This window comes from Cucurbita pepo, chromosome 18 (genome assembly GCF_057944985.1).
Source record: "Cucurbita pepo subsp. pepo isolate OVF chromosome 18, ASM5794498v1, whole genome shotgun sequence".
NCBI lineage: Eukaryota > Viridiplantae > Streptophyta > Magnoliopsida > Cucurbitales > Cucurbitaceae > Cucurbita > Cucurbita pepo.
In genome coordinates this window covers 9,997,146-10,013,268 of record NC_141815.1, presented here as the reverse complement: position 1 = coordinate 10,013,268, position 16,123 = coordinate 9,997,146, and the positions used below count along the sequence as shown (strand labels likewise).

Genomic DNA, 16,123 nt, shown 5'->3' with positions numbered 1-16,123 from the left:
ATTAATTAAAAATATATATATATATTAGTTCTCGTGGCTTTGTTTTGAGCCTCCCAAAATATATCATACCATTGAGGATAGTATTTCGAGATTATAAACTCATGATCATTTCTTAAATCAGGCGATGTGGGACTTTCATCGGACAACCATAACAAAAAAAATATATATATATAATATTCTATCTAATTAATTTTTTTTAATTAAAATTTTAATATTACACCGGTCTTAATTTATAATAATTTGAAAGGGAATTACATGGTGTTGCTTTGGTCATCGCCTGGATTTGCAGGCATTACGTTCTTCCAGAACCAGTGCTTCCTCCATATCAGGATCATCTCTTCAATGGGAACTCCTTTCGTTTCGGGAAGGAATATGTAAACGAACACCGTCATCACAGTGATCCAACCAGCGAAGAACAGGAAGATTCCGTACTTCAAAGCGCAGAGGAGGGAAAGAAATGACTGTGCGATTATGAAAGTGAAGAGAAGGTTCACTGCTACTGTGATGCTTTGTCCTGCCGATCGTGTTTCTAGAGGGAATATCTCGCTAGGTATTGTCCAACCTAGTGGCCCCCATGACCATCCGAACGCCAGAACGAATAGACAAATCACTATCACCACCAAGATCGAGAATCCTTTTGATAGCTCCTCATTGTTGCCGAATTTCACCCCCAGGATAATGGCGACAACGACCTGTTTATTCACATGAGAAGTTAATAGTTAAAATTTTGGAGTGTTTTCAGGACTTCCGTCTCTTCTATTGATGTGTAAGTGAAGAATCTCTCATTCGTCTCATTTTTTCTTTTCTTTTTTTTCAACCGAGTACGAAATACTATGTGATAATAAGATGTCAATTCACCAGCATTTCAGATCAAAGAATAGGGCTGTTTCAAATTTTAATGAAATGTGATGAAATCTTGCCTGGCATGTTATCATTTGTATTCCTCCTGAAATTAGCAGTACTCTTCGGCCTAATCTGTCGACGGTCGCTATCGAAATCAAAGTTGAAGATGCTAGAACTGCTCCTGTCAAGGCTGAGGAGTAGAGAGCTGCATCTCCACCAAACCCCATGCTCTGAAACAACACTGGAGCATAAAATAGAATTGAATTTATGCCTGTGAGAATCTGAAATGTTGGCATGAAGAATGCCATGACCAACTGTGGTCGGTTGCTCCTTCTAAAGATGTTTCTAAAAGGATGTTTGATGGAATTAGCAAATTCACTTGCTTCTAGAATGTCTTCATACTCTGCATTCACATCGTTTGTTCCTCTAATTTTCTCTAGGATTTTTCTTCCTTTTTCTTTTGCTCCCCTCTCCATTAAACTGTTTGGTGTCTCAGGTAGAAGTAAGCCTCCCACTGTCATCAACAAAGCTGGAAATGCAGCCAAACCCAGGGAGAGCCTCCATCCCCATGGGTCAAGCTTCTGTGTCCCATAATTGATCATGTTTGCCGTGAAGATCCCAAGAGTAGTTGCCAGCTGAAACATCATGTTCAGGCCTCCTCGAAGGTGTGTTGGTGCCATCTCTGATAAGTAGAGTGGAACTGCCTTTAAGAACAAACAAGCATTAATGCATTAGGAATTGAGGTGAAAATGAATTCCTCTCTAGACAAAGTACCTTAAATGATAGAAAATGGAGGTGTTTAAGCATGTAAGGTAGTCCATTCTCTTAATTTTCAGGTGCAGGATCCTTACCTGATTCCCAAAGCCAATGCCTACACCAAGCATAATTCTTCCTAGGATGAGCATTTCAAGATTGACGGCGGCAGCATTTAGAGTTGCCCCAACAAGAAAGCTAATTCCACCGCAGACTATGCTTGCACGGCGCCCATAGTTCTGGGTGATGGGAGAGGCCACCAATGAGGAAACTAATCCAGCAAGATATAGCGATGAGGTAAATGCTGCAAGCCCTTGATTATTGTACTTGCAGTAATTGTTTTCATGTGCACGCATCTTGTTTCTGTACACCGATGGAAAGAATTTTTCAAGGAAGGGATTCATCGATGTCACCCCACCTGTTGGATCATAAAGTTCACATTTCAAAAGGTTCCTTCACTTCACTTATTCAGCCCCTATGGAGTTTTATATTATTTTGATGCAGAGAAAAATCATAAAAATGGTGCTTTAGCACCATCACCTCTCAAAGTTGAGATAGATAAGTTTTGTGATCTGTTTAATCCCTGATTGATTAATGCTAACTTCCTGTAAATTAGCTAAATCACTGTGCTGCTAGAAACTCAAAACTTTTTGTAGTCTTTTGCTGGATAATTAGATGTAAGCTTTGAAATTCCTTCTGACATCCAACTTTTCTCCTCCATAGTCGTGCCCCACCGACAAACCCCCCCAACCCATAAAAAAAACTTGGAAACCAGGAAAAAGGAACAGGCCAAGATAATCTTGGAGATCCTAATTTGTTCTTGAGACAATTAAAGAGAGATTGGATATGAAGCTCAATACAGAAAACAGGAAGTACCTGAAATTCCAATGTCATAACCAAAAATTGAGCCACCAACAGCAGCCACAAGACAAGCAATAACCACATAAGGCGTAACTCTTCCTTTGTACTGCTCTGCTCTCTCCTTGGCCACTCCTGCTGGAGCAAAAGACCCACCTGCCATCTTCACAGACCTTCCCCTCCCAACAAATTTCTCTGCTTCCTCAGTTCAAGCTTCAATCCTCAACGCGTGAACAATTATTTTATCTGTTTCTATTCTAACCCTTCGGGGATTTCTTCAGATTATTGATGGGTGAGAAAGAGATCCGCCCATATTCAACTATATAGGGAAGGAAAGGATGGGAAACCAAACTTTAAATATTTTGGTCAAGGGAAATTAAGTCTCTGTCTTAGTCATCATTTTCCTTTAAATTTTTTGGCAATTATAAACTTAGGCTAAATTTGTTTTTTCTTCTCTTTCTATCTTTATTGTTTAGATATTTCAAGATGGGAGTTTCATACGTACGGCAGTTGCGTTGTATTTGTTACAAGTTCAGTAGTCAAAATTTGCATTAATTACCTATGATGACTTGTTTGTTTTGATTTGATTGGCTCATCTTCTTGCTTGGATCATGGAGGTTTCACTTGACTGACACCGAATAATCTCCCCTGTTCGGTTGATAGATCGGTATGTTTTGTAGCTTAGTATCTTTTTCCCTCAACAGGCAGTGCCCCAAACATCAAGAGGGAGATCGAGCTGTTTATTATCTCACTTCTTTGTTTAAAACCGTTTTTTTACAAGAATTTTGTTTTTTGTTTACCTAAAATTACTCAAATGAAAGTGGCTTTTAATTGTTCTTGGAAACAAAATTGTTATCTGTTCATGGTTTAGAAAGTTAAGTTTTCAAAACCATTTTTCTAAACCTTTCCGTATGTCAATAAAATTAAATTTGTTCATCGTCCACTATGAAACCACACAAAGCAAACATTTGGGAGAAGTTTTATTGTTAAAAGTTTCAATTATAAATAGTATATCATTTCCTTTTTTAGATATTATCTGCCTGATATAGCAAAACTTTCAATGACAATTCTCCTTTTGCAGGGCTGGTTAAAGCTTTGTGATGTGAATATATAGAGAAAAGGTCGTTTATGGGAAAAGAGCCCCCGTCTTTCTGAGTTGGCCTCACCATTTTGTAAGTTATGAGCGAAGCTCCACTTGGATGCATTGATTATCTCGATGTCTTAGTTGCATATGATTGTCATTCAGTCTCTTTTGTCAAAACTTGAATTGGACTTGCTTTAAAACTTCCCCAATAATAAATTATATTTTAACTACTTGAACTATATTCAAGTCGATACTTTTGTTTAATGTGTGCATTATTTTCTTAAATTCATTCCCAAATTAAGATACTAACTTTATCAATTAAATTTGGTTTTTTTTAACTTTGTATTTATTTATTTCTTGGATTTTATATCTATGAATTTTAGATTATTATCTATGAGTTTTTTTAACCTGACTAATTAAGTCGCGTCTGCATTTCTTTATCAATGTAAGCATAGTTCAATAGTAATTGACATAGGTTCATTTTCTTTCCTGAGATCATTACAAAAATAAAACAATAAAAAAATGTCATCATTTATCTCCAATTATTTCTTAATTATTTTCTTGACAACAATGTTGAGTATACCCGTTGACTTGACGCACGAACATGCTTGGTATAAGAAAGAATAAGTGGAATAGTGGCTAACTTGTGCTATAGATAATTATGTCCTCTCCTACTAGTTTAAAATAAGTTCTATTTTATAAACATATAATTTATTAATTATTTTTTTCTTAAATGTCTAATATAATTTATTTACTCCACCTTTCCTTTGTCTCCGATAAATTATTGTCATAAAGATGAAATATGCATGAAAGTGACTTCAAATTTTAAAATTAAAGATAAAGAAGGAAGACATAACTTATACAAACAGGCAAAATAGAATATGAGGAAATTAGAGAACTTAGAGAAATTCATTAACCTAAAATAACATAGGTTAAAATTTTGAGTTGAAAATATTTGATTATTTTGTGGTAATTGATTTTCTTTTTAAAAACAAATAATAACAAAAATGCTTATTTTGAATTTCATTAAAATATCACATCATTCAATAAAGGAAAAAACTTTTGGTAAAAGCAAAAAAAAAGAAGAAAAGAAAAGAAAAAAGTTGTGATTATTGATGAATGATGTTTTTCAAATTTTCAAGTGGACCGAATTCCAATGCGAACCTTCTTCATTGATTCCTTCTTCATTGATTCGTGTCCACACGCACCTCAAAAGGACTTGGGAAGAGTCCTACGTCCTAGGTTTGATGGATTCTTATCGACTAAAAGTGTAACGGCATAAACCTACCGCTAGTAGATACTTTTCTTGCTTCCCCTCAAGATTTTAAAAATGCGTTTACAAGGAAGAGGTTTCTACACTCTTATAATAAAAACTATTTCGTTCCCCTCCCCAACCGACATGGGATCTCACAAAAAGGTTCTTCAACATCCACCAATAATGAACTAATTTTGTTCTTTTCTATAACAAAAGCTGTAAATAAACTCAGGTTCATGAAATAAGAGGAAGCAAAACTTTTGACCAAGTACTGCTGCTAGATTATCTAGATATCCATGCTGGATTTGAATGTAAAAAACAAGACTAATACAAGATAGAACATCTGCCAAGAACTTACAGTCTTTGCTCCTCGAACACTGCTGCACTTCTTAATGGTTTCTGGATTTTGGGCATGATGGGATTACTCAGTCCAGCTTCACAGAAGAGAACAAGTAATGCACGAACCAGAACGACGAGAGGAATCCAACCGTTCCAGTTGTGAACATGATTGCAAGAACCATGAAGAGTGAATACCCAAGGTAGAGAGTGGCTGAGACGGGTCCGCTCAAGCTCTTGAGATCGAAGATGAGATAGTTAATCGAGTACAAGAAGATGTATAAGGCAACTGAACCAGAAGCAAAGAAAGACTTCCACCACCATTTCCAGTCTTCCACGCATAGATGCATATAGGTTAGAACCAGGGATACCTCAGCACACACGACAACAAGAAGCACTAGCACTATGAAGAGAAACCCGAAAACGTAATAGACACGACCCATCCAGAGGCTAGACATGATAAAGAAGAGTTCGATGAACAAGGTGCCGAAAGGAAGTGTGCCAGCGCCTAGGACTAAAAGCCATGACGGGTATTTCTGGGGCGGAATTTCCCGTGGGATTTGGTTGGTTCTAACAGGATACTCAATGTGAGGTGCCTTGGCACCAAAATACCCACCAACAAGAGTAAGAGGGACTGATATACAGAACCACAGCAAAAGTAGGATAACGAAGAGCGAAAATGGAATCGCTCCCGTGCTTTGACTACCCCATAATAGAAAATTCAGTATGGTAAGAATTAGAAAGGCAATGCCTGGGAAGAAACAAGCAGCCTTCCATGAGACTGAAACCCATCCTCTGTGGTCACCACAACAAATCGTTCTCCAAAGACGTACAGCGACATAACCTGCTGCAACACCGAGAATCATATAGAAAAATAGCATACCTGTAATAAGCGTTCCACGGGATGCTGGGGACATGAACCCAAGAGCAGCAAACAATATGGTCACAATTCCCATCCCTAGAAGCTGAACCCCATCACCAACCATTATACACAAAAGTGCAGGATTGGCTGGAGCACGGAAAACATCCCCCACAACAAGCTTCCAACCAGATAACTCCTCGTTCATCTGCGCTTGAGCCTCCTTGTCAAGCTCCTCATAACGTGTAAGATCTCGTCTAACAGTCCTCAAGAAAATTACAAGAACAATACCGGCAAGAAACGTTATCACCATTAAAGAGTTCAAGATTGAAAACCAATGAACTTTTGAACCCTCCATCTTCAAATAAGCATCCCATCGAGATGGCCACTTGATGTCACTCTCTTCAAACGTAACCTCATACGTGAACACTATAGATTGGCCTTTCTTAATTTGCATTGACACACTAGCAGGGTCACATGGAACAGGATTTGGATACTTTTCATACATCTTTAAGTTCTTAACTAAGTCCACATTGTGCAAAGGGCTGCAGGGTACAACCTCAAATCCAACAACCATATATCCTGGAACATCTAGTTCCTGTTTATTGACTGTTGGGATCACACCTGCAGCATCACCCGTTCCCATTATGCTCGCAACGTTCGTCTCCTCGTATTTGTGAACAAGAACCTTAAATTTCAAATGGTTAAAGACATAGTAGGAGCCCTTGAGATTGATTCCTACAGGGTATCCTGTCCAACGCAATGGATATCCTTCTTTCTTGGTATACCGGATTGCCGGTAAATTGTCCAGGATCAAGTTCACCTGATACATCTCATCAATCCTCTCCTTTAAGATCTTAAACTGATCATCAGTCAATGGATCTGTCTGACACAAGAACACATCTGTCTGATTCTTATACATCTTAAACAGATATGGCGAATTCTCAATCCGATCCCCCATAAGAACCTCACCAAGATTTTCAGCACTATCCTTAACGCCCCCTTGAGGTTTGCAAAACGGCAAACTATAATAGCTAAATGGCATTTCAGTATCGATCGAGGTTATGGAATTAACCTTCACCGACAATTCATCGCCCACAACATGTTTGAGAGGGTAACTCCCCGGAAGATAAAACCCATATCCAGGTTGAAATATCAAGCACACGGTTAAAACCCAGACCCTAAATCCACCCCAAAACTCCATTGTTGAAGAGTACGAGCTCGATTAGAGTCAGATCTAGAAGAATCACATCAAAAAGTAGATAACAGAACAGTAAAAAAATTACGCCATCTCCTAATTTCACCGAAAACCAAACAAGGAAATTCACATAACATATAATTTCCAACATGAAATAAGAGAATAAGAGATGAAAATCCAGGAACGAACGAAAGAACGAACTTCACTGACCTTAGACATAGAAAACTGGAAGGACGATCTCCGGCGGAGGAAGGAAATTCGCGGCTGTAGCTGCCTATACCACGAGTTCTCAAATCGAGAAATAGTTGAAAATTCAGTATTGCAATGCGAGAAGGATTTGGATCTTTCCCGGCGTGTTTATGCAACGGTGACTGGTGAGGGCGAAGTCTAGAAGTCGTGGCCAATCCCTCCAAATGACCATTATGTCCCCTCCAAATTCTAAAACCCCTACTTGTAGATATTCACTTTTCATCCTCCATGTTAACTTTCAATAAATTAAATAAATATAATTGTGTGTGAATCATTTAAATAATTTTAATATTAATGAAAACTAATTTAATTACGTTTTATTTAAATTAATTAATAAACCCGGGTGATTTAGATGTGAACGAAAATATTTTCATATTAAGATTCAAACTCTCGCTCGCCCGATATAGGAGAACATGTCTTAATTAGTTAAATTATATTCAAATTGGTTAGGTATATGTACACTAACAAATCCCATTTCTGTTAATCCCATTTTAGAAACGGGAAAGGATTCCCATTTCAAGGTATATTTCCATCAACAATCACTTGAAGCCAAAGGAATAGAAAACCTCGTAGAAAAGGCAATTGGAGGATGATGATCGTCGTCTTCCCCATCGAAACCGTCGTCGAAATTGAGAGCATAGCTTTCAGGGTCATACTGAAACCTGTTTTTCCTCTGTTTTTTCCTCTTAAAAAAGCCACCCATTTTTCTGATGAAGTTCTTCCATCTGGGTGCACCCACCATTTCTGAAACATCCTTCAGCTTCTTCAATTTCCTCACCATCCAAGACTCCTCTTCCCATCCCTCTTGCTGCTGCAGAAGACTTCTACCTTCGTAATTACCGTTCCGATTGAACCCAAACCCAAACCCAAACCCGAATAGCCGAAAACAGCCGCCACACCCATTTGAAGGAATGGCCTCGTCGATGTCCTGAAGGTCATCCTGTTCTTGTGGTCTGGTTGGATGGGTCGCCATGGAAGAGAGAGGGCAGAGGTTCCAAGTAAAGTGATTGTGGGGATGGAGAGGTCTGTTCAGATATTGGGTTTGAAGAAGCCATTGAAGGGAAGGCGAATAAATGGAGGGTTCCATTTTGATTCTCCTCTGTGTTAGCCATTGAATGCGTCTAAAGATGAGTTTATATGACGTCGACGGAAAGTTTGCCAAAACCCCATTTCCCAAGTTTTGTAATTTCCCTCCAAATAATTTTAAAAAAAATAATAATAATAATAAAAATCTTTTTCTAGATATGACCGTTCTCTCCCTTATCCTACTCAATGCATTTAATTAATTTTCTAATACAAAAATATAAAGATTTGAATTAAGCAACTGTTTCAAACACATAGGACACGACGCGACTTAAAACTTGAGATAATAGAATAAGCTATCTTAAAGGGCACGACACGACCCACAGACCTAAGAAGACAACACGACCCACAGACCTAAGAAGACAACCCGACTGGGAGTTAGAGAATCCATAATACCTGAAACACCACAGACTAAATATCCATCATTTTAGAGAGCGGGAGGAAGGGATGTCTTTTCTGAAACGAAAAGAAAAAAAACAGCGCTACTCGACACAATCTAACAATCTAACGTAATAATAATAGAAGACAAACAATAAATTAACTAATATAAAAAAAAAAAAATTTAAAAAAAAAAATACACTACTAGCATGGTCTGCGACCTCCACCAAATTTGGATCCTATCAGCTGCCAGGTTTAGTAACTCCTATGGTCGGATTACCTTCGCTTCCCACTCATCAAAGGAGAGAAAAACAATGTCAAACAAATTTGGGAAACAAAAAATGCTAACAAATTAGGTAATCTAAGCAGCTGCTAACTGAAAAGGGGATATGCATCCATCGCTAACTACTATGACCTATCTATCTCTCTTTGTTAGTAGTAAAAAGAAAAAGAAAAAACCATCCAATTTCTACCCAATCCCAAACTAGAGAAACGTACTTCTATTTCGCGATTCTGAAACATAGGCAAAGAGGAAGGGGCCACCAGAGAAGAAAAATGCCTAAATTCACACCAGACCATGAAGATGAAGTTGGGTGAAGAGAGCAGAGAGCTAATGCTGCTGATTGGGTACTTTCGGGTGAACCTTTGCAGCCATGGAGCGCAATTCATGTGCAATGTCGGTGAAGCTTGGCCTCTCTGATGGTTCTGATGACCAGCATCTCTCCATCAGTGATCTCCATTCTGGATCACAAGACTCCGGTACTTCCGGGCGCAATGTGTTGCTTACTATGCCACCTGAATTTTCAATTCAGAAGACTTTCAATGATTTTTTTTTTTTGTTCAACATGATCGAATGTATTTATCTTAACTCAATGCTTAGGTTGGTAAATTTTTTACTATAATAAAATAACAGGCTTACAGAATTATATTATATGAGATGACATGAGAGGCAGATATCAAGGATTTACCTATGATAACCCCATAATGCAAATTTGCATAAGGTTCTTCTCCAGTGAGGAGCTCCCACAAGACGATACCAAAGGAAAACACGTCAACCTATGAAGACAAGTATCGAAATCATCTATCTAATTTCACACGTAATACAAGGGCAAACTACTGCAAGGAGTGACATGAATGTATATTAGCATACCTTCTCGGACACCATATTGCTGCTCCCATTCAAAAGCTCGGGTGCCATCCAAGGAAGTGTTCCCCGCACACCACCTGATATCAATGTCTGACGTTTCACCTTGGATAGGCCCAAGTCGCCAACCTTGAGGCACAAATAGCAGCAGCATAAGCCCAGCTCTTCCAAACATTTTATATTTCAAATTCAAAACTGGTACTTTTCTTGGAAGGAGAAACAAAATATTTTGGGCGACGAGAATCTGCTATTATCAGCAAAACAACAAACCTTGCATATTGGGCGATGAGGATCTCGAAGGTTAACGAGCAGATTATCACTTTTTAAATCAAAGTGCACTATATTCTTTCTGTGCAGGTATTCCATACCAAAAGCCACATCCATAGCAATCAAGAGGCGCTTACGCTTGTCAAGACTCCTGCATCAATGGTATTTTACAACTTAATCTCGGGTGCAGATACGTTGTACTACAACTAATTTCAAACAAATTAAACATATGAAAGGCGAAAACAATTGTTACTTTTCATTCTTCAACAAAGCATTTCTGAGCGAGCCATTAACCATATATTCTGTTACTGTTGCCACAGAGCCTCCAGGACCATCAAGCACAATACCATAAAAAGCAACCACATTTGGGTGGTGCAAATCAGCAAGCTTATTTGCTTCATTCCAAAAATCTTCTCTCTGGTACAAAACAAAAAATTATACGGGACTTGGTTAAAGAAACCAAAAACAAACATGAGTAACAAAAGAAAAGAAAAGCCAATTACTTAAAAAACAACCATGCGATCTTGTTCAGACGGCTTCCCAGCAAAACACCTATCATTGATTCGTTTGATAGCAACATCAGTCCCTCTCCATTTTCCATGATAAACAGTGCCAAAGGTGCCAGACCCCAATTCTCTTAGTTCTTCAAGGTCACTATTCTTTATTACCTGAAAAAAAAAATGCCAAGATTACAGGAAAGTTAAACACATAAGGAACATCCTTAAGGTTGAAAATGGAAACCATGTATTACCTGCAAGTGGCCATAGCCTTCTGACATTGGAAAACCCAGATTTGATTTTTCTGACTGTCTTGTCCTGACATCCTGGGCAAACAAGAAAACAGAATAACTATGACAGAAGATATGACATATTCAAGTTTGTGCCACTTGAATAGCTAAACTCAATATTAGATTTAGGCTGCGAACCCACATCATTATTTTGAACATCTCCTTCTGTGCTAATCTCACAAACTGAATCACTTTTTTCATGCAAGTCGGAGTTGGAGGATTGAGCTGACTGAAGAACAGAAGCAGCTACACCCTCAGCAACAGCTTGAAGATCTTTCTTAATTTGTTCCTCTGAAGAGCCTAAATTATATGAAATTAATCACACCCAAAAACATGAAAATAAAAAGATAATCGATATACATGCACTAAAAGCTACAAAGACATTCGACAGACTGGACAGTCGAGAAATTGGTACCCTTGTTTGACTTAACCAATGGGTGACAGACTCCATCATCCAGAAATGCTTCCATTTTTAGTTCACCAATATTCCTGAAAGGACTCTCTGTCAAGGGTTCCCTGGTGGTAACAGCTTCATTCCTTGGTTGAATTTTATTTGGTCTAGGAGGCAAAAGATGATCGTCATGCTGTAAGTTCCAAGGATCCTGATTGCTGAAGAGTGAATTTGCAGTGTCCTGCACATTTCCAGTCCTGGTAGGCAAAGATTCAGATTCAACATCACCAGATACCATCCTAGATTCAAATAGAGAAGTGTCCTCCTTCCACTCAGCAGAAACTGGGACTTGATTATTCGTATGGTCAGTCTTCGTGTCAAATAACTGGGGATTTCTGCTAAGACATACTTTATTGGACTCAACAGGAGGTTGTATCCCATTTTCTGATTGTGTTAATGTTCCAGGATAGCCCCCGACAGGAGGTTGTGCCACTTCACTGGACTCAACAGGTCGTTCACTCATCAAATAGGGAACCTCTGATGAAGAGCAAGCAAAAGTAGTTGGTTTCACATGATTTGTGTCGAGAACCACTATTGGCTTTACAGAGTTGTTATCAAGTAGAACTTCTATCTCAGAGACTGGTTGTGAACAGCTACCAAAATTGTCCTCCTTCCTAGTTCTTTCAGTGGGTGATTTGCAGTGATCCAGATTAGGACAAATATCAGTTGGGCATATACTTAAACTTTCCAAATTTCCAACAATTGGTCTGAGATGGTCGTACCAAATTCCAGTGTGGGTAGCATTTTGATTTGGAATAATGCCATGAGGACTATTAGAATACACCTTCGGATTTTCATGACTGCTGTACTCTGAAGCAAGAATAGGAGCACCTCCAAAGCAAATATTGTGTTTATCCACGTCTAAATTTGGATGGAACCGATTCTCTACAGCTGCATACTGGTGCTGGAGAGTATCAACTTTGCCAGGCTGAGGAATCTGTTCTACAACGGCAACATGGGGTGACGGAAAATCACCTTGCCTCCCAAGAGCACCCTGCTGAGCTGAGATCTTACTATGATCAATATTAGGTCGATCTTTTAGTGTGTTATCGTTCTCATGTTGACCGCCAATATGATGTGGGAAGCCAATAGCCTCCACTGAAGATTTTTCAACTTCTGGATCCATAGGATTAAATATCCTGGTTTGCATTCCAACACCATGTTCAATAGTTTGTTGCCCCAAAGCTCCAGTTTCTGTAATATTTTTCATTGGATGGGCTGCTAAATGATCTTCAGGGTGGTGACTGTAATACGAAAATTTTGAATCAGATACAGGGTTTGTCAAATTTTCTCTTTTATCCTGCAACGTTGAATTGGAATGAGCATGTGGCACTGCTTTCTGGCAGAGGTAACAGTCATCCAACCTCTTGATTTTCTCAGCAAAAGTTACCTGATGTTGGGATACCAATTCATCAGATATAACTGTCTGATCAGACCATGGTACATGATGTAAACCATATCCAACCTCCACTGATACTGGAGGAGCTGGAATCTGGCGTGAGTTGTAGCCTTGTTCTGCAGATAGCTGGACAAACCTTGGACCAGATGTGCTTGCGTTGGAAAAATATTCCGGTTGGGATTGTGGATATTGCACCAACGATTGATAGGTATTAGGCATAATACTGAGGTTAGAAGAGGGAGCCATCCTCATGTGAACTGCAGGGACAAACTGATGAGGGGTTATTCCAAGAGTATTTGGCTGTTGTATAAACATAGACCCAGATGTCCCTAGATGATGAGAATTTGAAAAGCCTAGCTGTGGACGAAATTGTATAAAGTCCACACATGCTGCTTGGCGAGGATCAACAGTAGTCTGCAATTGAGGCACAGGTGGAGGAAAGCCAATATCTGGTTGCTGTTGCGTCAGAGTAGCAGGCACCGACCTTCCTAACTCCGCCTCTGGCTGCGAAGAACTTTCAGGAGGAACAGAGTTAATCACAGGAATACTTGATGGAACAGCCGAGGCATCTACAAAAACTGCAGAGACAGTATCTACCTTCACTAAGCCAGGGCCAATAGCAACTGAAGTACCTAAATTTCCTTCAGGTACGGACAATGTTGTGGATGGAGGCTCACCCACAACCCCTAGATCGTTATATGAGATATCCATTGCCTCGGTCGCACTTAAGTCAGAATTCTGAGTTGAGGTAGCACTTGTAAAGCTCTCTTTCCTTGTAATACGGCCACCAACGCCATCAAATATCGTATTCACTGTTTCAACATATCTCTGCCCACTATCGTGTACGTCGCCAAATTGCACCATACCTGCAGAGTCAAGTTCTGAAGCAGAGAACAAAAACATCCTCAATTTAGCAGATCCATCTGAAGACCTCTCAACCAGCTTCTCATACTCATCCATCATATTATCAAGATCATCAGGGCATGAAACAGATACTAAAGCGTCAAGATCCTCATCAGGGAGCTGATACTTTATAACCACAGCCTGCCCACAGGTATCAACCATCTTTCGCACAAACTCATTGAAAGTCACATCTCTTCTAACACTTATAATCCTTGTTTGACCTCCAATATATCTCAACATACCATCACTCGGTCTTGGAAAAATCTTGCCACCGAAACTGCACATAAACTTAACTTTCTTTTTCGGAACGGAACTGTTTCCCCCCTCCTCTCTCACTTGATCAACCGCATTCCCACCAGCTGAATTCCCCAAGGGGGAGCTAAATCCAGAGGTGCTATCACTATTGATATGATCACCGTTGGCAGCAACCTTATTGCATAAATTGGTACTATCCCCAGACCCCATTACGATATTATTGCTCGAAAATTCCATGCCACCTCCCCCATCTCGATGACTCAAATTTGTACTATGATTAATCCCAACTGTCATGCAACTGCTAGCAAACTCAATAGCATTGGCACCACCACGATTGCCCCAAGCATTCAGGTTCGAGCAGTAACCAAACCCTGCGGCAGGAACCATTGCAGTGTGCGCGAGAGGAGGAGGCATTCGAGGGCACCAAGCCGTAACGCCAGTAACCACATTTCCATATCCTCCCTCAATAAATCCCATATCGGAGACATTTCCCTTACAAGGAACGGGTACGGAGTCTGTGTTAGCAACGTCGCAGGGAAGCTTGGGGGCAACCCATTGGGGATTACGCCCAGAAGTAGCGACCGGCGTTAAATGGGGATCTTCAACTAAAGTTCTAGCTACATTTAAAGGCCGCAAGCCAGTGGGAATCGCGTTCTGATCAAATGCCATGAGTTTAGACCAAGTACTAAGCCGCTGAAAATGTAAATTTCAATAGCCAGTCAAAAACTAGGGTTCCAAATATCGTTCGTCTCCTATGCTAAACCCTCAAAACACCTTAAAAACTCAGATAAACCCTAGTAAGAAAGACAAAACGGCTCTGTTTCCTCGGGCCAAGAGGAAATTACACTAACAAACAACTCACACGCCGAGATAGAGAGAGATAAAAGACAGAAAATCAGAATGGAACAATCCAATCAGTCAGTGCTGCAAACAAAAACACTTCAAAAAGAAATTACGGTGAGAAGGATCTCGATTGAGCCGCAGTTGAGGGCTTCCGAAGTGTCTCCGTTGAGCTCCGAGTATTCCAGTTCTCTCTCTCCCTAATGCTCGCAGAGATTTCTATTCGGCTGATTCCATGAATGGTCGCAAAATGCAGTAGCAGAGTCCAAAATCCGCTGGCCGGATTCTATTTTCTCGGGAAATACAGTTGAGTGAAAGAGACGAGAGGCAATCTTATGTGCTTCCAGGGTTGGGAACGCTGTTTATATATGTGCCAAATTTGGCAAATTAATTACCCTCCTTTTTTGCCACGTAAGCAACGGATCATGGGGAACTGGCACGTGGACGTCACATGCAATTTAAGCTCAACCACACCTCCTCGTCAAAGGAGGTTTAAAATGTCAATTGTCCATATCTCCTGATTTTTTTAAAATAATAAATAAATATTTTATACCATCACTAATAATAATACTACATTTTATTTTAATATTTTATTAAATTTTTATATTACAATAAAAATGTCGATTCAAATCGAAGTGTCCCGATGTCACTCGTCGTTAATTTTAAAAAGATCGATCAACACTTGATCAAATCAAAGTAGAGTCATGAATAACACATATACTTTTTTTTTTTTAAACAAGTCAATCAGTTTTTCACCGGTAGTACTATATTTAAAAAATACTCATAAAATTTTAAATGTAACATTCTTGTTGTCTATATGTAGACAAAAATCATCGACCTATACCTCATAAATTACACGGTGATGCATAACGGGCAAAAACAGACAAAAAATTATTTGCAGTGGGACTCTTCAACTTTTTTTAAACAATTCAAAAATATTTTCACAGAAAAATACTCATAAATTTTTAAATCTTAATATCTGTAAATATTTTAATATTATTTTATAAAGTTTATGAGTATTTTTTTAAATAATGATAAAAGATTTTTTTTAGTTAGAAGATATTAATCAAATTTTTGAAACATAAGTATTAATGGTTTCCCTCCCAAACTAACGATAAAAAAAAATATTTTTTTATCTATTTTTTAAAATTTAATTATATTATTGAAACTTTATGGGTATT

General features: G+C 38.9%; 3 protein-coding genes, 1 long non-coding RNA gene and 1 pseudogene across 7 annotated transcripts; 1 reads left to right on the top strand and 4 right to left on the bottom strand.

Moving 5' to 3' along the window:
- Positions 1-168: 168 nt before the first annotated feature.
- STP7 (sugar transporter protein 7) lies at positions 169-3,529 on the bottom strand. Its single transcript, XM_023660706.2, has 4 exons — positions 2,473-3,529; positions 1,695-2,014; positions 921-1,547; positions 169-692 (listed from the first exon to the last, which is right to left on the bottom strand). Exons 1-4 carry the CDS (start codon positions 2,615-2,617, stop codon positions 252-254), a joined length of 1,533 nt encoding a protein of 510 aa, XP_023516474.1. The 5' UTR covers positions 2,618-3,529; the 3' UTR covers positions 169-251.
- LOC111780335 (uncharacterized) lies at positions 628-3,802 on the top strand. Of its 3 annotated transcripts, none has more exons than XR_015413887.1 (5): positions 628-766; positions 1,340-1,586; positions 1,680-1,893; positions 3,072-3,121; positions 3,536-3,802. It is a non-coding gene; the product is annotated as an uncharacterized LOC111780335 (long non-coding RNA). The 3 variants fall into 3 exon arrangements; XR_002812831.2 differs by lacking the exon at positions 628-766 and adding an exon at positions 1,121-1,259; XR_015413886.1 differs by lacking the exons at positions 628-766; positions 3,072-3,121 and adding an exon at positions 1,121-1,259.
- A 1,172-nt stretch (positions 3,803-4,974) lies between these two features.
- Positions 4,975-7,622, bottom strand: LOC111779912 (transmembrane 9 superfamily member 11 pseudogene; annotated as a pseudogene). Its single transcript, XR_015413885.1, has 2 exons — positions 7,397-7,622; positions 4,975-7,225 (listed from the first exon to the last, which is right to left on the bottom strand). The product of XR_015413885.1 is annotated as a transmembrane 9 superfamily member 11 pseudogene (transcript).
- LOC111780544 (uncharacterized) lies at positions 7,271-8,408 on the bottom strand. Its single transcript, XM_023660970.2, has 3 exons — positions 8,002-8,408; positions 7,397-7,460; positions 7,271-7,282 (listed from the first exon to the last, which is right to left on the bottom strand). The coding sequence occupies exons 1-3, from the start codon at positions 8,406-8,408 to the stop codon at positions 7,271-7,273; spliced, it is 483 nt and encodes a 160-aa protein (XP_023516738.2).
- Positions 8,409-9,253: 845 nt separating this feature from the next.
- Positions 9,254-15,271, bottom strand: LOC111780672 (kinase superfamily with octicosapeptide/Phox/Bem1p domain-containing protein). The gene is made up of 10 exons (XM_023661139.2): positions 15,059-15,271; positions 11,510-14,795; positions 11,237-11,394; positions 11,059-11,130; positions 10,823-10,975; positions 10,561-10,724; positions 10,311-10,458; positions 10,047-10,169; positions 9,865-9,952; positions 9,254-9,691 (listed from the first exon to the last, which is right to left on the bottom strand). Exons 2-10 carry the CDS (start codon positions 14,769-14,771, stop codon positions 9,507-9,509), a joined length of 4,353 nt encoding a protein of 1,450 aa, XP_023516907.2. The 5' UTR covers positions 14,772-14,795; positions 15,059-15,271; the 3' UTR covers positions 9,254-9,506.
- Between the last annotated feature and the right edge of the window lie 852 nt (positions 15,272-16,123).